This window comes from Augochlora pura, chromosome 9, assembly GCF_028453695.1.
Source record: "Augochlora pura isolate Apur16 chromosome 9, APUR_v2.2.1, whole genome shotgun sequence".
Lineage (NCBI taxonomy): Eukaryota > Metazoa > Arthropoda > Insecta > Hymenoptera > Halictidae > Augochlora > Augochlora pura.
Window position 1 is genome coordinate 4,812,997 of NC_135780.1, and position 26,258 is coordinate 4,839,254.

General features: G+C 37.1%; 3 protein-coding genes and 1 long non-coding RNA gene across 6 annotated transcripts in view; 1 reads left to right on the forward strand and 3 right to left on the reverse strand.

Annotated features, from left to right (window-relative positions):
• Positions 1–26,258, forward strand: part of LOC144475122 (uncharacterized) — a 49,334-nt gene that overhangs the window by 8,459 nt on the left and 14,617 nt on the right. The gene's annotated exons all lie outside the window — the stretch shown is intronic.
• LOC144475179 (uncharacterized) lies at positions 3,212–5,178 on the reverse strand. Of its 2 annotated transcripts, none has more exons than XM_078190799.1 (3): positions 4,947–5,178; positions 4,346–4,550; positions 3,212–3,694 (listed from the first exon to the last, which is right to left on the reverse strand). In XM_078190799.1, the coding sequence occupies exons 1-3, from the start codon at positions 5,176–5,178 to the stop codon at positions 3,628–3,630; spliced, it is 504 nt and encodes a 167-aa protein (XP_078046925.1). In that variant the 3' UTR covers positions 3,212–3,627. The 2 variants fall into 2 exon arrangements, with proteins under 2 accessions (XP_078046925.1, XP_078046926.1); XM_078190800.1 differs by having other exon boundaries at positions 3,609–4,063.
• Positions 5,075–7,424, reverse strand: LOC144475181 (uncharacterized). The gene is made up of 2 exons (XM_078190801.1): positions 7,245–7,424; positions 5,075–6,642 (listed from the first exon to the last, which is right to left on the reverse strand). The coding sequence occupies exons 1-2, from the start codon at positions 7,342–7,344 to the stop codon at positions 6,410–6,412; spliced, it is 333 nt and encodes a 110-aa protein (XP_078046927.1). The 5' UTR covers positions 7,345–7,424; the 3' UTR covers positions 5,075–6,409.
• Positions 9,659–10,609, reverse strand: LOC144474976 (uncharacterized). The gene is made up of 2 exons (XR_013494802.1): positions 10,464–10,609; positions 9,659–9,986 (listed from the first exon to the last, which is right to left on the reverse strand). It is a non-coding gene; the product is annotated as an uncharacterized LOC144474976 (long non-coding RNA).

Sequence of the window (26,258 nt, forward strand, 5' to 3'; positions counted from 1 at the left end):
CCAATTTTAGAATAACATCCATACTTAATAATTTATTACTAGTAATTTCCATCGCGAGTCGGACTCGTCAAAGTACGGTAAAGGGTTTATCATAAAATTCTCTTCGAGTCGAAAAGGTCGAATAATGTGCATCATAATAGAAAAGTTCAAGGTGACTTTCGTTCTTCGATAAAACAGCAGACTGCAATCAGCTAATTAATGATTTAGGAGTGAATTTAGGTGACACAGTTGAATGACTCACCCTGTACAAAACATACCGAAATGTTAGCTTGAAAAAAATCGTCGGAGAAAGTTCGTTGGCGACACGGAACGGAGATGTCGAGGGTGAAAGGTTGCGTGTCGGCTGAACCTGTGCCATTTTCCAAAACTTTAACATTCAATACCCCGCGAACCGTTGGGCCGCAGTGTTGAAATTTTAGGCGCCCGAGTAAAAATCGATAACTATGCAACGAGTTTTTTGTAAACCAACGTGTAATCGCTCCGTGCTGCAATCGAAATATTACTGGCGATGATTTCTATTATTTATTATTATTTCGTTAATTATGAAAATCTGTAAAACACTTTACCAATTTTTCAAGTGTCTTGCAATTGTATACGATGTTTATACATTATTAAACACTTTTATCAATTCTAAGGATTAAACTGGTAAGAAACTTTCACAAACTCTCTAGTTCAGGTTGTTCTTTCTACCATTCAAGAAACGCGTATTTAAACCGTGCCGACTCACTAATATTTAGCAGGTAAAGAGTATACAAGGCCTTCGGCTCAAGGGGTTATTTGAAAAAGTTTACCTTTCTCGGTAGAATACTTCAGCTTCCTCGTCTACGTAATTTTATGCTCTTACATTGTTTCTGTTCTACGAAAAGACAGAAGCTTCGTATAATATTACGCGAGCACGCCCGGCGAAAGCCCACGATCGAGCAAGCAGAGATACACTTTGAAAACTTATTGCAAAGAGAGAAAAGTTTTAGCACACTTTGTGGGCGTATCTTGACCTTTATGTGTGAAATAGTGGGTGAGGCTTGAAGATCAAAGCCGAGCTCCGCAGGCTGGAAATGCATCGCCTTTAGGTTTGTTGCTCTTCGCCGGTCGTTTCTGTTGCTTTTCGCGCGCGTGGTACGGAAAATATTGTGACTAAATATTTTCGACCTTATCGAACGCGTGGATACTTCCTCCGTTTGTTCAGCAGGTGGAATCGACCCTCCGAAAGTATATCATGTGCCATGAAACGGGCTATGTATACTAATGATGCGATTCCGTATTGACACGTCTCGACACGTATTAGTTTGCTATCGGCGGTTGGAAACGCTTCGCGATAAATCCAGCAAAACTGTCGCGTATCAACCCTTTGCACTCGAAGCCATTTCAACTGAAATCCTAAAATAACAAAATGTACTTTACGCATATGAAATGAAATCTTGTAACTCGTGCAGAAAATAGTTATACTTTTAGTAATTTATGAAATCTGATTTTGCATAATATAAAAATTATTTTGGAACTGTAAGTTCCAAATTAAAATTAATTACAGAGTCACCACTCGAGTGCAAAGGGTTAATGAATTTTTGTCATTTTAAGAAGAATATCTAGGCTGCGAATTTTATAAACTTCTGACAGAAAAAAAAAACGGTGGGTTCGAATGCGGAACAGTAGACAATTAAAGAATCCATAAATACTGTTGCAGTCCCGGCAACTCATTAAAACTCTCAACGAGAAAATAAATGCAACTATGTACAAGGCTGTCACTTGCAATTGGCGCAGAAAGTTTGCATTCGGCACGAGAATCTACAGTTTAATGGTAACATAAAGAATTCGTAAAATAACGTAAAATGTTATGTTAAAATGTTATGTTAAAAATAAAATAAAATGTTATGTTAAATCGTAAAATGTCCTTGCACGAGCGAACTGTGTCGTTAGAATTTCATTGAGGCGACTAAGTAAGCGATTACGATGTATCATCCCATCAAACAGCCTGCAGCTTTATGCAGAATGGATATGAAACGTTAAACGTACGCAATAACTGTTCGAGCAACATGAACGTTTCCGTGATCTCCAGGCGATGTGCGCGCATCCGAGATTTCAGATTAATTTCGCGAATCTATTTCTCCGCGATTATAATTATCATTATTACAAATGTTAAATACGAAATGTTTTTCGCCTTTAAAAACGGGACGCGTAATTTTATGGAGAAATGCAAATCGTTGTTTCGTTCGAATAGAATATTTAAACGATGGTGCACCGTAGAATAAAGTTGCAGAAGTTTTAAAGTATAAAAATCACGAACCGTCGGACTCTGATTTGGATGGGACTGTATAGACTTTGCATACGTGTTTTTCTAGCTGCGCCGAGTCAATTTGCGGAAGGATATAACCACCCTTCAAACCACGACCCCCCCGAAAAGCACTAACTCGGAAGCGAGTAAGGACACAGAAAAAATATTTTCCCAAAAATTGAGTGGTTCCTCGTATATCATCCTAAATCATGTGCATACACGCGTGGTTTTTCTAGCAGGAAACTCGCAAACTTCATTACCTACACTGATCGCGTGTAGTATTTGTTATAGAGTCGATATAGTTTGTTAATTTTGAAACAATACTTCAGATACTGTGTATGATCTTAATAACAGTGACACCGAAAATATATTTTACTTCTCTTTGAATTATTTTAATCGTTTTTCTAAAAAGATCTATTGAAATTCAAACTTCTATCACAAATATATTATAATTCAAAATTATAACAAAACTACATTATTGAAATCATTATTGAACATTTAAATAAAAATTCATTATACTTGGATTTGATTTCTAATGTTCAACAAGAACGTCGAAAAATATATAGGAAAGGGTTAATAAAGTATCATCAGGCGTCTGGCGACATAAAATTGTAAAAGCATAACAACAGCATGGATGATCTTAACTGGGCAAGGTAGGCTGGACGGGGAAAAGCGGAAAGTACATCCGTGCCCGCGCACTTAATTTAACTTTGTTATCTCCGGCCGTCGGACAGGTGAATAAGCGGGAAAATGAAAATTTATTCGGTCGATTCTCAGTCGGTCCTTGGATTACACGTGGACTACGCATTGAAAGCGCAATATAGGCGAAGAAGTTGGATTCGGACGAAGAGTACTCTATCGAGCGATCCTCCTGTCCATTCCATAGAATAATACGAAAATGTGATGTCAGTACAAACACACGCTGTAATTACGCAGGACAATTTCATAAAAACATATACGCGAGTAATGATAATACTCAGCGGTATTTTAAAACGCAATAACTTCTTCGAGAAATTAGAACAAATAAGCACAATTCTTTTCAGTTATTGGACACTTTTTTCCCCTAGTATCGTTTCCTTTGCTCGCTGTACTTTTCGAGAAAATAAACTAAAACATGAATTATGCGTATTTGAAGTTGCCAAGAATATACAGGGTGTCCCAGCTTTTAAGGTTCAGATTTTCTCAGTGTATTCTATAGCAGAAAGTAAGAGAAAAATGTTATGTAAACATAGGTCATATAGAGCTTTGTTAAGAAATTATAAGGAAAATTCAAATGAGGAATGTTAATCAAGTTGTTATTACTTAGATCAACCTTGTTTTATAACATTAATTCGTCGCCATTACTTCTAGCCAAATACTTATTGCCAAGAGTTGCATACGTCCACTACCGTGCGCAGGGATAATATTTTCATTCCATCAGCTCGTCTGTATTCAACGATAACAATACATATTACATTAATATCGCTGTATTTAGAGAGGAGAAAGTAGTATTCCGTCGCGAGCGCGCGCCTTAAAATTCCAAATTAATTCACCGGAACACGGAGTTTCGTATACAAAAATATTATTCCACCTTCGCCACTCGCATATACATGGGAGTCACCGTCTCCGCTCCTCCAACGTTTCGTATTACGACCTTTACGGCCAACTCTGTTGACGCGTGTTCCTACGATTCTTGTTATCCTTCGACGAATAAAGACCGCTTCTGTTCGATGCGAGAGAATTTCATGGGACTCGATTTGATTCTTAACCCCTTCACAGTTACTGCGACGAGGAATTTTTCAATCGGTATAATTTCTTAAAAAAGGCAGAACATTAATGTTTATCCCATGCCTGAATATACTTAAATGAATATACTATACTTTAGCGACCGGGGATTTGGCCGTAAAAATTCAGCTCAATGTTACATTCTCGTGTCTGCTTCGATTTTATTAATTTTATGAATCGCGAAAGATATTTGGCATTTCAAACATTATATAATAATATCGAAACTTACGATAGTACAATCTAACACATTTGAAATTTTTGATAATGTCGGAGAAGTATTTCGACGGACACGCTCAGTAGTAACAGACACACCTTCGATTCAGGCACATACCACCGCGCCATGTAGTGCCGTTTGATTTGTCATTCAAGCAGTTGACTTTGCAAGCAGAATTATCCCCATAGAGCATTCTCAGAAACCAATTTCTCTGGCACACATTTCTGCGTTGTCGGCCGTGTGCTTCCCGGGCAACGACAGCTCCTGTCATGTCGTCGTTCCCATCATGCGTCAGAGTACCCTCTGGAACGAATTTCTCGGTTTCTATCGTTTTTAAATAATTATCCTATATTCTTATTATACAATTATATCCGTCATATAATGAAACGCAATTTTATCTTGAAAATTAACATTTCTTCTGCATATATTCACAGTACTGTACATTTTCTAATCATAATTTAAAATTTAAAAAATTTTCTTCAAAGTTTCAATAGAGAAAAAAAACATAAACGTTACTAGAATTTTATAAAGAATTAAATTTTGGATATTCAGTCACGTTCACAGAGACTTTATTCACCGAAATATAAAGGTAAGCCTCAATTTCTAGGACGAGCCAATTTTTATTGACGGTCATAAAATAATAATATTATCGCACAAATTAATTTTTTCATTGATTATCAATGTTGTTCTGTTACTCACGTATCCATTCGGACGTGTCACCGGAGACTTCTCGTTCGTCTCTTTCTGCGCGCACATAGGCGATCGTAACGAGGATACAAAAAACAATAAAAAGTTTCATGTTCGATGAAACAATGTAATTTTCTGTCGTTAGTCGTTTCGAATTGACTAAGAGCAACCTGCTGTACTTATTCAAGATGGTATCGACGACTGACAGTGTATACCGAATTTTAGAAATGTGACACTTTTTCATTATCAACTTCCTTGTCGCAGGATTTCCTTTTACATTCGGCGGAAGAAAGAAACCGCTAGATAAATAAACAGATACATAGGTATGACATAATGATAATTAAAACGTCGTTGCTAATTCGCGGTGCTTGTGTATTCGCGACAGAGATAATAGAATCATACACGAAACTGTAATCGCATTGGAAAAATTTCAGAATGTTTTATAGTACGCGCAACTTATTAAAATAATCAAGTAACGGCAGACATTTTCATCGGACTGAAGTTTTATAGAATTATTTTACACGACTATTGTTTTGCCTGAAGTTCGAATATTTATGGAACGAAAATTTCTATCGTGGACACTTTTTGGTAATTAGTATACGAAAATAAATGAAAAGTGTTCAATAAGATATGATACGATTATAACACGCTTCACCAATGATAATTTACTTTTCGCTATTTATAATGATTATTGTTCGATAAATCAATTTACAAAATATCGAACGATTCTAAGTTTACTTTTATTTATAACGTATCTTCATCATTGCTTCCGGGATAAACAAGTTTCAGAATTAACCAATTTTCACCACCCTCCTTAGTAAAGATTAATAATAATTCTGACGAACCAATAAAGTGTCAGACTACGTAAAATAGCCGAAATAATGAATCATCACAATTTACGCTCATAGGTTCGTGTTTATTTTACAACCGATGTTACAGCAGGGATAAACGTAAGGAACAGTTACAAGACAGTTGTAACATAATCGATTAAGAGTAACAAACTAGCGGACAATGCTAAAAATCGGAGCATCGGTCAGGAGCGGCAAAAAAATATTTATTTCTGCAGAAGATTCACAACCACGATACATTTTTACCAATTTCTTTCTTTCCGTCTTAATATTACATCAATCGACAAGTTGAGGAACTTAACTGTAACAGACTGAACAAAGATAGCTCGCGCGTACAACAATTCATGGAAGTTGAAAACATTGTAAACGTATAAATTAAGAAATTAATTGAACTGACACACACAGTAAAGCTAATTGACAATAATGGTTACAGAGGATTTGCGTTGTGAGAAATATTTAAGACGATCACAATTTCGGATGCAGATTATTTATAATATCAGTTACACGCTGTGTTCATTGATCGAGAAACAAATATCGACGATGTGACCGGCAAGCATAGAACGTCGAATGGAAAAAAGAAATGTTCGCGATAATAACACCCCGCGGACTGTTTTCGATGAAGCACGCTTAGTAGCAAACACATTTGCGATCCTGGCATTTACCGCCCCTCCATCTGATACGAGACGGCTTGTATCTCTCGCCGACGCAGTCGACACCGCAACCGAACTCGTCGGAACTTATCAATCGAATAAACCAATTCGCATCGCACCTAGCCCTGCGTGCTACTCGAACATGTTCGTCCCCAACACCGGGAAGTGTTGCCATGTCGTCATATCCAGCCTCGCGCTTCATAACATGCTCTAAAAAGAATTCTACAGTTATTATCACAGTTAATCACAACTATCCTGCTCTCTTTCAAAAAAAAGTTCCCATCTAATTGTGTCTTTGATTGCGCCACTCTTCGCGCGCTCTAATTGGATTTGAAATTTTTGGAATTTTCGCGAAAGTTTTCGCTCGAGAAAAACAAACGCTTCTGTCCTAACCGTTTCCCCCCACCCCCTCGGTTTAATCGAGAAGTTGGAGAAGATCGACAAAAGTATTTGCGCTGCAGTTTGAAATCTTCGGTCGTGAAAAGTTTGAAGACGAGAAGTCTTCTGCGAAAAGAACGGATGATATGTTTCAGCATATAATCGTGATTCTTTTGATTATTCCTTTCATTATACACGATTACAAATTCTGCAAATATTTCTTTCACGCGATGTCTAATGGTTTGTTTAATATACCAAGAAAATTCAAATCGTTTGTAACAATTCTAAAGAAGCTGTTGCGTTTTAAAAGGTCTAACAAGGTTTTCACGCTAACCGTGTATTGTTTCTACTAATTGTTGCCGGTCATAAAATCGTTGTTATTGCTCTGTGAATAAAGTGTCTCGTTGATGCGGCAATATAACTTTATTACTTACTTAGCACAGTGGATATGCCAGAGAAGTAGTCTGATGGAGCACCTTCTACGGACACGTTGGCGACGGCGACAAAGATGAAAAGAGCGAGGAAAAGTTTCATGTTTGATCGAATGGCGGGGTCGCTTATGAAACGTTTGGAACTGACCTAAGAGCAACGGCAGTGCTTGTTCAAAAGAAACATTGGCGACTGACCGTTTTATACAAATTTTCCGAGTAATATTATGCATTAACAACCACATCCTTGCCGCAGAATTTCCTCGCGTTCACGGCGGCAGGGAAACCCGCTTAAAAAACAACTGATAAAAGACGCGATGCAGCGCTAATCTGAATATCGTTTCCGTGCAAGTATGCATTTAAATTAAAAGACTGAAAAAATACGCGTCCCAGATTTCTTTTTTCCATGCTAATGCACACCGGAAGTGCATTTTATCTACGTTATGGTCGTAGCATGCGTGGTTTTTTGAACAAAAAGCTTAATATCTTCATTATCTACGTTGATCGCTCAAAGTGCATTGTTGTAATGCCGATACTGATTCCAAATTGTAAATAGAATAACACCTCATTTATTCTTCTTTTATTTTCAGTAATTTTTATTACATTTGAAAACAATATATATCGATATTAAATGTTGCGAACATTGAAATTATTAACGTCGTTAAACTTGTTTATACGTTTTTATCATGGTTGTATATATTTTATATTGTTATATCAAGGGACGCAATATGCTGACAATAGTTTCACGATGGGTGAAGTCACAGTGGACATATGAAGGTCGAACGTATATTGTTTTGAAATATGATAGTATACTTTTTATTCCAGAACCTAATTCCGCGTAAAGAAGAGGATAATATGGTCTGAAGCACATTTTTGTAAGAGCTTCAATTTCTGTGATATTACTTTTGTTAACGCAAACTGCGCTGATATTTCAAATATCGTTTTTTGTTCGTTCGGAAATTCGCAAAATTTACAATCTATAAATTAACGAAGGATCTTGACAAAGAAATGAACAAGAATAAAGATATAAAAATATTCGAGTAAAATCAATTAATAACTGCAAACGTTGTACTAAATAATATTCAAATAAATTTGTAACATTGTTTACACAATTTTCTTCGGTATGGCGGTAATTATAACCATACATATGTGTGCACATAAAATGTTCAATGGAAAAGCAGAAATTCATGATAATATCGTGAAAAGTTTTTCGAAGAAACATTGTCCATTCACGCATCTGCCATCCCGATTTGGTCCCCTCGTAACGCAATCGGCATAGCAATTGAAATTATCGAAACCTAGCGTTCGAGAAAACCAATTTCCTCCGCAACTCTTCCCGCCTTCGAGCTCGAACATATTCATCTCCAACCGTGGAAGGTGCTTCCACGTCGCCATATCCAGCTTCGTGTTTCAGAATACGCTCCGAAAAGAATTCCGCAGTCACTGTCACACTTACATAACTGCATCGTAACCATGAAAAGAGTTTCGATTTGATTATATCGAATTCACCCGCCTGTCTTCGGATAATGCAACAGTTCTACGCTCGGTCGCCGTGATACATCAAACACGCGCATTTACCTCGAAAGTAGCTGCGCGAGCTACTAATGGAATTCTTCTAATGGACTCTGAAGTTGATGGAATTTTCTGTAAAAATTCGCGCGCGTGTGTCGAACACATCCGACGTGTACGGTTTCCCTTCGTTTTAATGGCGAAGTTGAAAGATGTTGGCAAAAATATATGCAGTTTGAAACATTCATCGACGAAGAAGAGAATGAAACGTGCCATTGATTTACCGTAGTTTTTGTTACTTACTTATTGTTGTTTGCACGGAGTTCTCTCTGCCGGAGTTGCTTCTACAGACGATTCCAATGAAGATACAAAGTGCGACCGAAAAGTTTCACGTTTGATCGAATAGCATCGCTGGTTGAACTTTATACCTGACCTAGAACTGCTGTACCTATTAAATTGAAAAGCGACGACAGGCCTTCGTACACGTATCTGAAATCTACTAGTTTTTAATGCCAGCTACTTCCTTGCCACGGCATCCCCTTGCATAATCAGCGGAAGGAAAAAGTCACTGGGAAAATTAACGAAGACATACTTGAATAATAAAAAAGACTCGATGTCACTTGCAATTTTCGCCATTTTCTTTATCTTTAATTATGTCTAACCAATTGCAAGTTTCGTAGAAATATTTGTACTCATTGTTTAGTAAACTAAACGATGTAACATTTCAAATGGATTCACTTTTCGCGGTGCAATTTTAAAATAGTTATTTAGAAAATTTGAATGTTACTTAAGGTTTTATGGAATCGTGGAAGTATTAAAAATTTGAGATTAGTCTTGTTCGTAAATTGAGATCACGATTTTGGATTCGTGGATAGATGACAAGGGTACGCATAAAGAATTGTATGGTTTAAAAATATCTTATCTTCTTTTATTGAGATGTAAATTACAATGGAAGGTGGAAAATGTCTGTGCTCGTAAAAATATGTCTACTATCGTACGCAAAGGCAACGTTTCCTTTTCATCGCACTCTTCTTTTCAGTTATTACAAATTGTAACAAACGCATCTGCGATCCTGGCATTTGCCACCGTACCATCTCATACCGTTTGGCTTGTCTCTCTCGCCGACGCAGTCGACATTGCAACCGAAATCATCGAAACTAACCGTTCGAACAAACCAATTTCCGTCGCACCTAGCCCTGCGTGTTACTCGAACGTGTTCGTCCCCCACGCCGGAAGTTTCTGAAAAGAATTCTGCAATTACTAACGGTGCTTAAACAACTGTCTTGTGTTTTTAAAAAGAATTTTTCTTGTATCTTTAAAAAGAATTTTTCTTGTATTTTTAAAAAGAATTTTTCTTATATTTTGAAACAGAATCGAAGATTTAGTTACGTCGTATTCAGTTTTATTAATCGTATTCAGCTGATAGTGCAACGCTTATTTAATTCAACTAACAGTGCCGTATCCAATGTCCAGCATGCAATTTTATCTTCGAAGTAATCTGTTGTATAGCCCATGCATACGGATGGATGGTACACTGAATCTTCTAATGACATTTGAAATTTTTCGAATTTTCTTGAAACTTTCGTTCATTTTTTACATCGTAAAGATTTTATATCGAATTTTACATCGTGTCTGGTAACGTTAGCTCTCCTCGGTTAGGTTTTCGACGTTCACGAAAACGATGTTATTATTATATGAAAGATGTTCGCTACCTACCCATTTCAGTAGCCATGTCGTCGAGTTCTGTTGGAGCACCTTCTACGGACACGTAAGCGATCGCAACGAAGACACCGAGAACGAGGAAAAGCTTCATGTTTGATCCAATAACAAAATTGCTCTGTCGAAAGAGCAACCGTTGCAACTATTTCAGATAGCAGTGACTACTGGCCTTTATATATGTATTGAGAATCCAATGTTTATTATATCTAGCCAATTACGCTTGCAGCAAATATTTCCTTGCATATTCAGCGGAAAAAGAAACCGCGTAGGAAATCAGCAACGGATGCATGTATGAGGTAATCGTTGTTGAAGCATCGTTTCCATGCAAGTCTTTGAATTGTAGTGTAAGTGTATTCTACGGTAGAAAATGCAAAGTGCATTTAAATATATGGTAGAAGCAGTCGCGAGGCGAATCTCGTGCAAAACTAAATAGAAAATGTAAAGTGAAATGTTCCACACGAGAATAGTTTTCGAGAAAATTGAATGTTAATGTTGATATTATTAAACACAGTCTCGGATAGAAAAGATTGTATTCGACAACTTTTATTACATTTTTATGCGTGTCCGCTCGCATATTTTCTACCCACGCTTGACAGTAGTTTGTAATTTCTTATTTCGATGGGCACGATTAAATTGTAATAAAGTTTAACGCTTCTAAAATTGCATGGAAACGTGACAAATTCAGCGCCACTTCGTTATGAATTTACATAAAGCTTGAAATTAACGAAACCGAATACGGTGAATTCGGAAATAATTATTAATTAAATAATACCGAATACGGAAACGACACAACCAACGTAATTTATACGACATATACAATTTTCCTCGGCAACTACTTTTTTCTCCGAGAAGTTTACAAATTGTTTACAATTATTTCATTTTACGAGAGTTCGAAGGGCATTCATGCCCCAATTCGAATTTCAATTATTCGACGTAGAAACGAGCCGGAAGAAGCTTTTACACTTTTGCAACATCCGCGGGCAAACTGTCCAAGTTAAATGAACATTTTCAGTGAAATTGGAATTCTTACCCGCGACACAAAGGGCTCAGAGCGAACAAAATTAGCAGACAGGAATTTCTGAGCATTCCGGCGAATTTATACCGCAAATACGTCGTAGCAATCAATACAAATCTACTTTCGGTAACTTCTCCTCCATCGGCAAAAAGTTCCCGACCGCTTGATATACGATGCTGACGGAGTACAAATTCTTTCGTCCGATACCGTGGACAGAAATTGACATTGTTCCCTTCTTTCCGCGACACACGCTCTGAATACGATCCATCTTACGATATGACGAGCCACTCGATTCCTCAACTTTGCTTCTTTTAACCCTTTGCGCTCGAAGCCGTTTTGACTGCAAATGTGAAATAATTATCCTGGCTCGTAGTATTTCTATAATATGCAACAAAGTGCATTGTTGTAAGTACGAAATTAATTCTTGCGACTCGTAGCAACAGTTTCGCTGCTCAACAATTTTTTAAGTCTAAACTTTATTGTTGTAAAAATTATTTGCAAAGTAATAGAATAATTTTAATGGTGCCTGAGAGTCGCCATTCGAGTGCAAAGGGTTAAATTCAAGATTATTGAAAGCTTCTTAGAACGTGGTTCTGTTATTTGAACACATTACACTTTCGATAACTGTTTAAATGAAATGTTAATAAAATAAAATTTATCTTGGAACATGATATAATAATTTTGCTGATTCCTATTACATGATTATAATTATTAAAAGACCAAAAATCATCTTTAGAAAACAGTTCAGAAAACGATCACGTCGATAGTTTCAAAATGAGACACCCCGTACATCGAGTTAATTGTTCGTCGAATGCCTTAAACCACTTTAACGTCACGGGGGAACGTTCGTAAAACGTTCTAAACAAGTGCGAGCGCTGTTATAAAATCGAATTAGCAACTAAAGCCCGTGCACGAGTCGCGACGTAAAATTCAATTCGACGATTCAACGGGCAAATTGAAAATCAAACTGGATTCCACGGGCCTGGTGTTTTAGTATATTTCACGAAATTCTGATCGAGTTTAAACGTGACCTTCGCGAGGCGCTAAGTTAAATCTAAATCCGTTAAGTTCGTTTGGAAGTTCTATTCGGAAACAATTATACAGCGGAGGCGGCGCCTGTCATTAGTAAAACAATACATTAAGAAGTGTGTCGCGCTGTTCGGAACAGATGGTATTCTCCGGTTGGTACGACCGTAGGAACACGGCCGGGAATTGCGAGTTATAAGCGTCCTCGAACTTGCATTATTGCAGAGCGGATCGCGGGATATAAATTAGCGTAAACGGGCAAGTGTCGCGCATAATGCATAATGATAATTTGAAGAGAACTTCCCGTGTAATTTAAGCGTTCGCGGCGCAGAAGGGTATATTCGCCGTGTAACCGAACTATGTACACGCGCGTCCGATGGTCCAGCGCCGAAGAAAATAGGTTCGCTTGGCTGCTCGTTATTACCATTGTTGCGCGCTTATGACACGAGAACGCGGGGGCGCCTCGCCCAATCCCGGCTCTGTGTCCGTAATGCGAATTTGATTATTGAAATTAAACGGTGACGCGAATCCGATCGTTAGAGGCTGAATTTGCATTGCACGGTTTCCCGTGGCACACTGCGACCGAATTTCAACTTCTCTATCAACGGACGAGAATGTTAATCCGAATCGCGGCGACCGGAATCAGATTCAAGTTCAAACGGCCGCGGATACGGTTCATGCTCGCGACACCGAACTTCCCCGAACGACATCTCGTTTATTCAATTTCGCAACTTGAACTCGGAACGCTGCAATCGCGTTCGATGAATTATGGCTGACAAACTGCGGTAACCGCGTTCGGTTCAATCCTGTTAATCCTCGCGATGTCCTTCCGTGTTCGGCGATCTGCAACTCCGGGCTCGATCCAATTCTCTCAGGCCCGAGAGCGAGTTGAACGAAAACGTTACGCGAACCGCGATCAACCGCGCTCTAACTTCAATCTTGGTTCTTTCGCCCTCCGTATTGCCGTATCAAATCCGGAAACGAGATTCGGATAAAGAGAAACGAGACGATTCCCCCCCGTACGCGAAACAAATTAATCATTCGCGCTCGGCTGGAAAAATCACGAATATTCTCCGAGGGTTTCGTATTGACTGCGACTTATCGGTGCTCTTCTGGTAAAAAGGTGACCTTATTTGGAGGAGATCGAGCCCCAGTTCGCAGATTTACGCGAGAACTACCGAGTTGAAATTATCGAGACACTTGTTACGAAACCCTCTGTATATTTTTGCAATTTTGGAATTGTTTAAAGATTGTAACAACGTTAAGGAATTTCAATGAAACTTTCAGCGTACATACAAATTACCAAATTCTATAAAATGCACTGTTTTTATTATTTTCTTTCGCAGTTGCAAATTTTACAATTTCGATCAATTGTAATTTCTGCAACAATTTGGTGATTGTTTAGTAAACTGGACTCTAAAACATTTTAGTCGTTTTATCGAATATTTACTATGTTTCTTATTAAAAAGTGTCCGAATATTTTCGTAGCTGACTGTAATAGAAAATCTCCTCGTTCGATATTTATCATAGTTCGTTTTAATTACCGTGATAAAGTGCTTCTACGTTCTTTCAAAAGCAGAGCCATAATTTTATCGACTCCCCGTCGACGAAGACGCGATTCATTTCCAACTTCGTGGAACTACCTGCGCGATCATAAATCACAAATTTGATCAAAATGGCAAAAGTTCTCGATTTCACGTCGCGCAACCACCCCACGGGCAGTAAAAGTTGAAAAATTATTGGGTAGCTTCGGAACCGTTCGACTTCAACGTAATAATTTCAAGAAATATTTATCCTAGCGTTGAGTACAACCGCATTTGAAACGCGAATTGTTATTCAAACGAACACTCCTCTAATAGCGTTTGCCCTAAAATAAATCTCTACAATTGTAATGATTAGGTTATGTCAGGTTACCACTATCGTAATCGAAAGAAAAAGGAACTTTAAGAAACAACGATGACAACTGATAAAACACGATGAAAAGTTAAATTCAATTGTACTTGAACTTGCATTTTATTATTTATAGACGTAATTTAAATTCTGCTAAAGGCAAAAACATCTGCAATCTGGTTATATAACTCCTGCATTTTTAAATGGAAATCAAATGTCAATCTTACTGCAAAAATATAATTACGTATTCTTATTGAGAGTATAAATTATAATTATAATCCATTTTTCAATCTAACGAAATGAAATTTTGCATTTGATTTCGATGATTGAATAAAATTCTAATTGAAACGTAATCGCGGTAATTAGTGGTCGAGTTCGTCCATCGTATTTCAGGCTTGACACTTTTTTTTCCCCGGCTGGATAAGAAAACGGACGGCTACTTTCGTACGCTTTAACTTTGTAGCTCTAAGGGTGAAACGTGGTCGAGGAGCACGATCGATACACTATCTAAAGCTGCACTCGCCAGGTCTTTGGTTTATTGGATATTACTCGATATCTTCCAAGGAATCGCATTCGAGGATGGTCGATTCATTGGAATAAAGGCGGGATTAGCAACTCCGTGGTCCAAATTACAATGGTCTTATTAATTGTGAACGAACACGCGGATTTAAGAGCAGCCGAACGCTAATGATATCTAGTTAAACTTGTGATTGAATTTAACCCTTTGCGCGCTCGAAGCCGTTTTAACTGTAATTCTAAAAGAATTTTTCTAACATACAGCAGTTCCATTTTATAAGGTAAAGAGGTTATGTTCAATCGAAATTGAATCTTGTAACTCGTACAACAACAGTTATAATTTTAATAATTTTTGAAATTTAATTTTTTGATAATTTAAAAATGATTTTGGAAGGTGCTGTAACAATTTTAGCGGTGCCTCAGAGTCGCCGCTCGAGTGCAATTAATAAACGACCAGAAAATGTTTATATCGAGGAAAGTTGGCGACTGATACCTTACTCAATGGAGTAAAGTCTTCCCTTATCTTCCTTTTTATAAAATAACGTATAAAAATAGAAATTTACGGAGTAACAATTGTTACGTAAATAAACTAATAATAGTAATAAGTAACAAGAAATGTTTACGGTAGGGAAAGTTAATGACTTGTCTACGTTGTCTTTTAATCAACAGAGCAAAGTTTTCCCTCATAACATATTGCATAAAAATAGAAATTTAGCAGATAAGAATTATTATTACGTAAATATTATTATTATTATTATTATTATTGATTGCTGTTGTTATTATTATTATTATATATATATATGAACTAATTATGATAATAATAAATACAGAAATACTAAATAAGAAATACTGCTGTAATTTCTGTGCAGAACGCATTAAAGAGATTAGGATGCGTTAGAGGCCTGATCCTAGTAACGACAGAAATAGATAAGTACGTCTAAACTGAAAGATGCTGAGTTGGAACTATTGTGCGCTAGTTTCAAACTGGATCATCATCTTCCGACAACACCGGTCTCTGAACGTGAAAGTAGTTATTTCGTTTTAACTTGTTAATATGTTCATGGGTTAATCGCATTATCGTCAAGTGGCCACTTCATTGCCTTTTACTTTACACGAACCGTATAGAAACTCAATTTCGAATGTATCACTTAATTAGGCCGAGTATTTCACGGTAATAACGTAGTAAATGCGAACTAAAAGACTTTCGGGCCGTGTGACACAGTTAGCCAAATATTACATGGCATTTTAACCCTTTGCACTCGAGTGCAAAATTTTTACCATTACTAATTTTAATTGTAAATCTAAAGTAATTCGTTTGGCTTATACTATTGCCATTTGATGTGACAAAGTGCTTTTGTTGCATATGACATTGACTTCTGTGATTTATACCAGCAGTTTTGCTTTTAAGAATTTTTTAAATCCAGATTTTGTTACTATAAACATTGTTTCGATATGTGATAGAACAATTTTAACGGTGCTTCAGAGTCACCACTTGAGTGCAAAGGGTTAAAACCATATTTAAAGGAAACAATCTGTAGAAATGCATACGTTTATATACTATAATAATCTCATTACTAGCTGTCATGGTACATAAAGAATCTCCCTCGCGCGTAATCATAAAATATCGTCCTTGATTGGACCTCTCGATCTGAAAACGATAAATTTGAACCCTTTGCCGCGGGTACTATCGAGTATTTAACTGGCACAAACATTGATCTTTTAACCTTTAAAACCAACGTGGGCTTGAAACGTTTTCCGCTCGCGTTTAATAAATTAATAACGACGAAGCTTTATAAACAGGCAGATGTAATTGAAGGAGGAAGCATTAACAACGCCGAATCGGTTCGTTAAAAGTGATAATTATCAGGATGATGATAATAATAATAACAAAGCAAATTAATTGCTGGTTAAAAAATGTCGAAATCGTTGCTTCGAGGTTTGCGCGCGCAGCGAACTATTCCGAATATACTAAATGGTCGATTACTATTCGAGCAGAAACGATTACTCAAAATTACGGCCGCAAAGGAGCCGATTGTTTTGCCACGAGGGACGATATTAAAAACGCACGGGCAGAAAAAGTGAAAAGGTCGGCCGGCGTGATATAATAATTTCGCGTTAAATAATGCGGGCGCCGGCGCAGCTGCCTGCCTGCCTACCTTTTACCTTTGATATTAACGCGTCTCCCTCCGCAACGGGAGAGAGGGTGACTTTCGTTGGCTCGCGAAGAAGAAAAAAAGAAGAGAAGAATCTGAAACCAATTCCGTTCTCCCCGGCCTTACCTTTCCTGTTTCACCCCCCTCGCCCCTCCTCCCTCTGCCGACCATTCAATTGAAACGTTACCGAGCGAACTGAAACGAGCAAGAACGTCGACGAGGAGCACACACGGCTACAAGAAAATTCAACGAATCGGATCAAGGGAAACTAGAAACAACGAGGGAAGTTTCGCGAAACACATATTGGACCTGTTGTGTTCGCGCCGATGTTTCTCGTCCCGTTAACTTCGATCGGCCGACTCGTCGCGTTCCTGATACAGAGCGCACGCCGGCAACACACCGTCGAACATTTTCCAGGACAAGATCGACTTCGATATCTTCCGCATTAATGCCGGTAACGTTGCGCGCGCGTATACAGGGAAACAGCTGAATATAACCGTTGCCTTTTGTAGCCGGGATGGATGAAACGTGCGAGAAGTTACGCTAATACAAACGAGACGCGTTTCACGATGGAACGACGCTTAACCCTTCGCACACGAAGCCGTTTCAACTATAAATCGGAAATCACTTTGATGGTTTATTATATTTTCATTTCATGCGAGAAAGTGTGTTTTGTAAATATGAAACTGATTCTTCTTGTCGCTCGTACCAATAGCGTTATTGTTAACAATTTTGTAAATTTACACCTTTTATATTTATGCATAAACGATATGAAGCGGTCCAATATGAAACCTTGATAATTAAAACTGCTAATAATTAAAAATAAACAGTTACAATTAACATTATTATTCGACTAATTTGCAAATTTTAATTCGAATAATTTATTGGCATTGACAATTTCGATTCGAATAATTTATTGGAATAATTCGATAATTTCGACTCGAATAATTTATTGGAATAGGACATTCATTGTTCGAATAATTTATTTGAATAAAACATGATTCGACCAATCTATACGAATAGAAAACGAAGAGTTATTCGAATAAACAGATATAAGAATTTTTCACGGCTAATGAATAATTGTTATTCGAACAACGTGTTCAAGAATTCATTCGAACGATTATTTTGAGCAAACATTTGTTCGAAACGATGCTCCGCATTTGGTGGTAAGTTCGAATGAAATAATAGGAATAGTAACAACGTTATCGGGGGGGGGCAAGTAATGCCAGGAACAATAGCAGAGCGCGCAAACAGGCTGCCAAATATTGGCACGAACCGATTACCCCCCAAAGCCGTAATCAAATTGCAAATGTAATGCATCAGGTACGTGCCAGGAAATATTATCGTCGTCAATAGAAATACACGATGATATTAACACACACGGCCCGGGCAACCATCGTATGTAACAATGCGCATGAAATATACTGCGTCAGCGGAATAATCAAGATGACGCCGTGCTATAACACGGCCCGGGCATTATTTCCATAAGCAATACGGAACGGAACGACGTACGGGTATACATACACCTGCGACGGGCAAACCGGAGCTAAACAACAAAAACATGCAAGACACATCGGTCACAAAAATCAATAAACACATAGGACTTGACTCGCGGAGTAAAACGTACCCGGAAGAGAAACGCCGCGCGCTGTACAGTTCTTCGCAATCATGCTCGCAGTGAGAATCATACTGCTGTTGGTGAAAATGTATCGATTTCATTAAAACGGTGTTCGTAAAAAGGGAGCAAACGTTGTCGAGGTCGTGTACGCGGATGCAAATGGAACGACACGTAAATATCTTTTGCAAACTGGACGATGATACGATATGTTTGGAAGTTTTGGAAAATTTGAAGATTTTTAGATTTATTACGTGAATGGATATAATGCAGAATATAGAACGGACTAATAATTTTATATAAAATACGAAAAGCTGTCTTATTTAAAATCCAAGAGTTACATTTTTCGTTTTCGACCTAGAGTATAAACATTGTGATTGTTGTATCTACTTTTCGATCATTAATTTCAATTTAATCCCCGTCGTCGCACGGAATCAAAATGTCCCAAATTATTTCGAAAACGCGACGTTGTCACGAGACGAATTAAATTAACAATTAATTCAACGTTCTCGACAGCGAGATATCGAGTTCTAACAAAAGCAACAATGTTCTAGAATGTTCAAATTATATTCTGAAATTTTTGGGGTCTCAGACGTGCGACTATTTTTTAAATAATCGTTGCTTAACATATTTCATTAAGGTCTATGGAAAAAAGGTGTTCAAAAGGAGTACCTTCAAAGATATGTTGGAAATGTGTGTAAATAAAATTATTTACCATATTTATTTGTTACATTTGTAATTTAATTATATTTCTGACGAAAGGGTTGTACGCTAAAAATTAAAGAACGAAAGGGAAAGGACACGGGACACCGTTGCAACACGTTACAGTATGATGTTCGCTTGACTTATTAACTCCAAGGGTTACGAAGAATCGATAAGGTTCAGTTGGTCACCCGCCAGCGTTGAAAATATTCGATAATAACCACCCGTACATCGGCGGAACGATACGCAAACGATTAAAACGATAATAGTCTTATTAACTGAAACGATAATAATCTTATTAGCTAAAACGATAATAGTCTTATTAGCTGAAACGATAATAGTCTTATCAGCTAAAACGATAATAGTCTTATTAACTTATTTATTTCTCCTTGTTTATGTTTGTCTGCTAATTTACCCCTTTGACTAGATTGTTGTAAACAATAATGGTCAATGTTTTATTCACGCGAAGAAAAATTTTCACCCTAGAAAAATATTGATTATACCACGTTTGCTGTAAACGACCCAAATGTTGGAATCTTGAAGGAAATTATTCTGCAACTAAAAGTAACTAACTTCTTATTTCCAAAAAGATTAGAGATAAAAATCTATCCTGGATTCACGCGGTGTCTTTTAACTTGCTTTAAGATCAGTATCATGATAGGGATTAAAAAGTTTTGTCAAATTAATCTTGCAGTTGGATCGGAGCTTTAAAAGCGATGTTAAGAGTGAAAATTTTCGGCGAGTTTGTGTTCCACTCGAGTCTTGGCTTTCACGATCGATGGTGATTGACATATAAGGAACCCCGAAGACGCATCGCGGCAATTAATCTACTAAGCCTGCCACCCACCACTCGGATCTCTTAGTCCCCTTCCAAACATTCGTACGGTGGCGTTCCCAGTAATGAACTTTCTCGAAGCGATCTCTCCACCCTCGTACACGTCGCGACATGTGGGAGTTGTAACCCTACAAGATGACTCCCCACGTAGTCTACCAGCGAGAAACGATTCGATAACCACATTGCTGTCCTCTCGCGACTGTTTCAATGCTTCGGAGAACACGTAACTCGAAGTAGATAGGAAAAAAACGATTGTACAGAAGATCGTTTATGCGAACATACTCTCTATCTTTGAAGCGTCGCCCTTCGAATTTTTATTAGCAAATTCGTTAAAGTGTCGACTGTATAAATAAAAGAGCGGCATACCTTAGTGCATAAGAACAAGTTTTTTGAACGAGTGGTTTTTCAACGAGCGGTACTAAAAGATATTTCTAACATTAATAAACAGCTCTTAACATAAATGTTGTGCGCGCAATTATTTTTTAAATAATTATTTAGTAATCTTTGCTCGTAGAAACTGTCTTACAAAATCGAACGATTTTAGGTCCATGAATTTAAGTTATTTTTCATTTCACTATTACTTTTCTTTAAAAATAATCTTGTAACTTGTAGCTAATTCTTAAATAAATAATTTATATTTGCACTGGCTGGTTATGTCAGTCAAAGCGGTCAGTACATACAGTGGACAACGTGATCAAAGTAAACGAAGAACAACGAACGTAGTTCGTGTTAATGGCATGAACACAGGAAGGGTACACGTGACCCGTACAGGCACCAGATTCCCACATCCTAGATTATCGAGCTTTATACCCGCGGCTTTGAGATGGAAGTACATATCTTGATTGCATTGTGCCGCTAATAGGCAAAGGCGAGGAAACGCAGCGTTTCACCGAATCAAGAAACGTTTGACACACGCGTTCGCTGGCATGTGGGAAACTCCTGCGCTCGCGGTATGCCAGCTTTGATCTTTAACATCGAGCACGACATTCTTCAATTACCATTGTAATGAACATTTCGATTGAATTTCGATCTTGCGTTCGATTAGTTATGCACCGATACGCGTCCAACAACATTTTTCCATCCCCTTTTCATTTAATCAGAAACGATTGGTCTATCTAGAGCTTTAGACTTAACAATTCGGCTACATATAAACAGTTCCATACACATTTTACAAACATTGTTTTGTAGGTAAAAATCAAGTAAAATATTACAGGTATATTACATTTATATACGTATATTATAAATGTGAAAAATGACATGGAACAGAAGAAATATGAAAAGATATTAAGATTACAAATATATTGTTGTTACTCCTACCAAAAATTATTTTGAAATTAAATAGAATAATTTTAGAAAAATGACATGGAACAGAAGAAGTATGAAAAGATATTAAGATTATAAATATATTATTGTTACTCCTATCAAAAATTATCTTGAAATTAAATAGAATAATTTTAGTGGTGCCTTGGAGTCACCACTCGAGTGCAAAGGGTTAATAAACAGTTTTAATGTTTCTTCAGCCGCATTGATTTCGAAGTTTTCGCCGCTCTAATTATTCTCCCTTTTTTTTGTGCTGGCAGACAGGATGGCAGCAGTTTCCAATAAGCTGAAACCGACAAAAATGTTAATTAGAGAAATACCATTTCGAGCCCTACACCGAAAGACGTTCCACAAATCGATTTCCATTAGCATGCCGTTCTAGCGGGTTAAGCCTCGCGAACCGCCTTCTTGATATCCTATTCGACAGTGTTCCTCTCCGTCTTCGCCGAACCACGAGAATTCTTCCCTTTTGCCGTTCTCTCTCTCTCTCTCTCTCTCTCTCTCTCTCTCTCGACGCCTCTCGATGATTGTACATTTTCGAGAGAGAGAGAGTTTCCAAGAAAATTCCGAGGAAAGAGGATGTTCCCTTATCCAACTATGTCCGCGCGACCCTTTGTCCGTTTCAGAAGGAATTTCCTTTCAATAATTGACGTCTGAGCGTATTCAACCCCGTCATTATCCATCGTCAATAATTTCGTCGGTTCTGCGAATAATTTCCTTCCGGGACCGAATTCTCCGCAGAATGGGGAATACGCGAGCTTTGTTGCTTCGATGATTTTCACCCTCGCCCCGCACGTTTGCCGATTCTAATTATCACGGTTCCATTTCCGTTCGCTCGTTTTCTTTTTCTGTCTACTATTTTTCGTGCTTTTTGCTACACATAATCTTGTTTCTCGCTACACATCCTGTTCATGCTGTTAACCCTTTGCACTCGAGTGGTGACACTAAGGCGCCAATAAAATTATTCTATTTCATCGCAAAATAATTTTTGTAACAATAAGGTTTAGATTTAAAAAATTATCAAGTAGTAAAAATTATATAAATTTATATAAAATATTATACAAGCTAATAGATTAATTATATAAATTCAGATAAACGCATAAAGTCGATATAATAAATAATACCGTAGTCAAGGAAGAACATTTTTCTATGATTCAAACTTTTATATTGTAAGAATAAGAATTTGCATAAGAATGTTAAGTAAAAATGTTATTAAATGTTATTAAGACATTATCAAGATTCTCGATCTTTAAATCTCGTTTGAAATACTTTTTATTCGACCGTATGAAAAAAAGGTCGCAAAAAGATGGAAACTCTTATTGAAAGATGATAATTAACCCTACGTAATAACAGACTGTTAGCAGCGGCGATATTTATCTGTTTGCAAAAGGGCTCCGTTTACAAATTGTGATTCCTTTGTAAGCCGTGTTTGCCAACTTTAAAGAAACCTTCGCCGTGCAAGCTTAATACTTTCAAACAGGTGTAAGCGGCGGGGAAACAAGGAGAAACCGGTCGTAAAGTATAGAAATACAAAAGGAAATAATGTAAATGATACAATTTATTTAACATAGAATTGTTACGTATATGTATATTCGATATTACTTGTTATTGGTTTCTAAGCTTTTACTAAACTAATTAATTTTGTGCTGGCTCTAATAAAAGTCGAGAAGTGATTAAATAGAAAGCATAGGAAATAATTTGTATTAAAAATGATTAAAGGACGTCCTTCAAACCCTTTGCTAAAAATAGTATTAAATAGAACTTATTGACAGATGTCTTTTGACACCTTCGATAGAAAGGGTATGAAGAAAATTATAAATTACTGTTAATTCTTCTACTTCAAGATTATACCAATTTAAAATTACATTACCGCAAAGAGAAAAGTAATATAATACATTTAATCTCACAATCTTGGCGTTGCCATCTAATGTTCATCTGGTTTGAAAAAGTAATAATTAAATAAATAAACGATACCATTCGCCATGGGTGTTAATGCTTGTTTAAAGGCAAGAAGAAACGCCTTGAAATACATAGAAATAACGCGAACGTCGTCCTCAGTATGTTTCCACGCTTTAGCGAGCGACAACCTTGTTGCCGATGAATCATTTATGAGCCCTACATTTATACATTTTCCTTCCGTGTTTAAGAAAGCTCAGACCTGTGTTTGAAAATTTATGAAAGGGACGAGACGCGGTTGACGAATCGCCGGCCGAGTTTTCCCACCGTAAGCACTTGCTTTACTTGCTTGCCTATGAGGTTGTAATCTTTTATGAGGTAGGCGACCTATCCTGCTACTAAACCCTTAAGCTGTGTGTCTGCTAAAATAATCATCGACGAATCGTTATTTAATTATATATATATATATAACCGTACTCAGCATTTTTCGTTTTCGTAGCGGTTTCTAAGAATGCCAATACAAGAGTCTATGAAAAATACGTGGAACGAACAATGCAGTGAATAAACAATGATTTCTGATAAAGGAACAGTGATATTCCAATGGAATGATATACAAATATCGAAGTTTCATCGAACGTACCTTAAAATGCAAATTATAGAAATAATAAAATTTACTTGAACGTATGGGACGTTATTTAAGTTGACTATTGAAACAAATAAAATGTGTGACGAATTATAAACAGGAATATGTATAGACGCTATACAGGTCTCCCCTAATTACATGCATTGTATGAAGAATCCTTTTTTATTCCTTTCATGTACTTTCTATTCTTTAAAAATTATTCAATGATATTCGAAATATTATTTTTCCTCTTTTCTTTGTAGACTAAATGTTCGTCTAAAAGCTGGTTCACAGATATCTCAGTCTTTCAGATCAAGATTGAATACCCTTAATCATTATGTTATCGCGGCATTGTTGCCGCATTAAATTCTTTAATAAATCCAATCATAAGGATAGACGCTCCCAGGAGCAGAATCCTAGCAACAATAGGAATTATCGAGATTCCGCGGAGTTGTCGACCATTGAAAAGACGTGCCTGTTCTTATGTCAGCGTTATCGATTTCTCGCTTTTGGTTTATTTTTATCCGCGGAATCGCTAACTCTCACTTTTCTTTGCAGATCATCGGTCCGAATGATTATGTTGCTAACAAAGCAGCTGGAAGTTTTACGCACGCCTCATTCCGAATCTTTTCAGGCAGAATCGGACCAAAACGGTATCAACAGTTACTTCCAGAAAAAGTGAAATTGATTCGACAAATTCGATCTCTAAATTTTATAAAACAATCTTTTTTTTAGAAATTTTTCTTCACATTTTTCCGTCTTGCATCATCGCATCACGAAAGTATTCGAGCATCTTCTGGAACAGTTTAACTTTTTTAATAACTGAAATTCGTTTGATATTGAAGGAATTAGTTTACGATAAAGTATAGTAGTTAATATAGTAGTTAAGTAAAGTAGTAGTTAATAACTGATTTCCATGAAATTCTGAGTATTCAGAAAGTTGAGAGAACCATATTTTTATCACTCTAACAATTTTTGAAATTCTTGACAAAATTTGTTTATCTTGCATATACACTAATCAATCTAACGTTTGAAAACAAATTAAAGTTATTTAGTTGAGTTTTTCAGAATTAAACGTTTTATGAAGTGTCAGAATGCGACAGAAAAGAATTTCTTTTTGACTTCAGTCGTGCTCAACATTGTCGTAACCACGTTTTATAATCATTGCCCGCCGTTTCCGCGCTCCGTCGCGAAAGTTTTACAACGTCTTTAATAGACCCTTCGAAACGACGCTTTAAACTGTGGTTGTTATTTTCCGGATTGTGCTCATCGTTTGTCGAGGCGACAAGACGCGACGCGACGTGTATCGTTCGCAAATAAACACCTACGGAAGCTTCGATCGATAAGAAAATCAGCGCGGTTCCTATCATTCGAAACAGCCGACAATCTTAGGGGTACGTACAGTCGGTCCCATAAGTGTTCGCACCCTCATTGCTTATAAGAGAAATCTGTTGAAATCAAAGGATGCGTGTAAAATTTTATATATTTTCGTAATAAACTTTTATATATTTTCGTTAGCAGTTAATCAATTTTGCTATAATTTGGTATAAGCAAACCTTAAATAAAAAGTTTATTGCAAAATCTTACACGCGTCCCTTGATTTCAACAAATTCCTCTCATGAGCAATGAGGGTACGAATACTTATGGTGCTGACTGTAATTATTGAAGATTTACTGAAACTCGCGGAAATGTCAGATTCCAGGTCCGATTCTTGTCGGGTTCTCTTCGACGGACAAGCATCCAATTAATTCTCTTCTTGACTGTATTGACGAGAATTCGAACGATAATGAAAATTTGATCCGTTCAATCGACGTCGAGTATTACAGTGTAACATGACCACCTTAATTATCTCCGATAGGGGAGATCGAAGGGACCTGTTACGTGGGGTGGTTTCGATACAATTTTACATTTCCTAGTTTACGAACGGAAGGGGGCCGTATGTTACAGTTTCTGTAAATAATATGTTTCTTATGTAATATACCATATAAATACCATTATTTTGTAGACGCATGACATAAAATATATTTCCACAGACAGACAAATAACAATGTTTAACAGCGAAAACACGGAACAAAGCATTGGTTTTTTATTCTTTGATTCCAAGAGATCTAGTAAATATTGGGATAGTTTTAAATATTGCGATAGTTTAGCAATTTGTTTAGAAAACATCGATGTTGTTTCTAAAGCAACTTAGATGCGAAC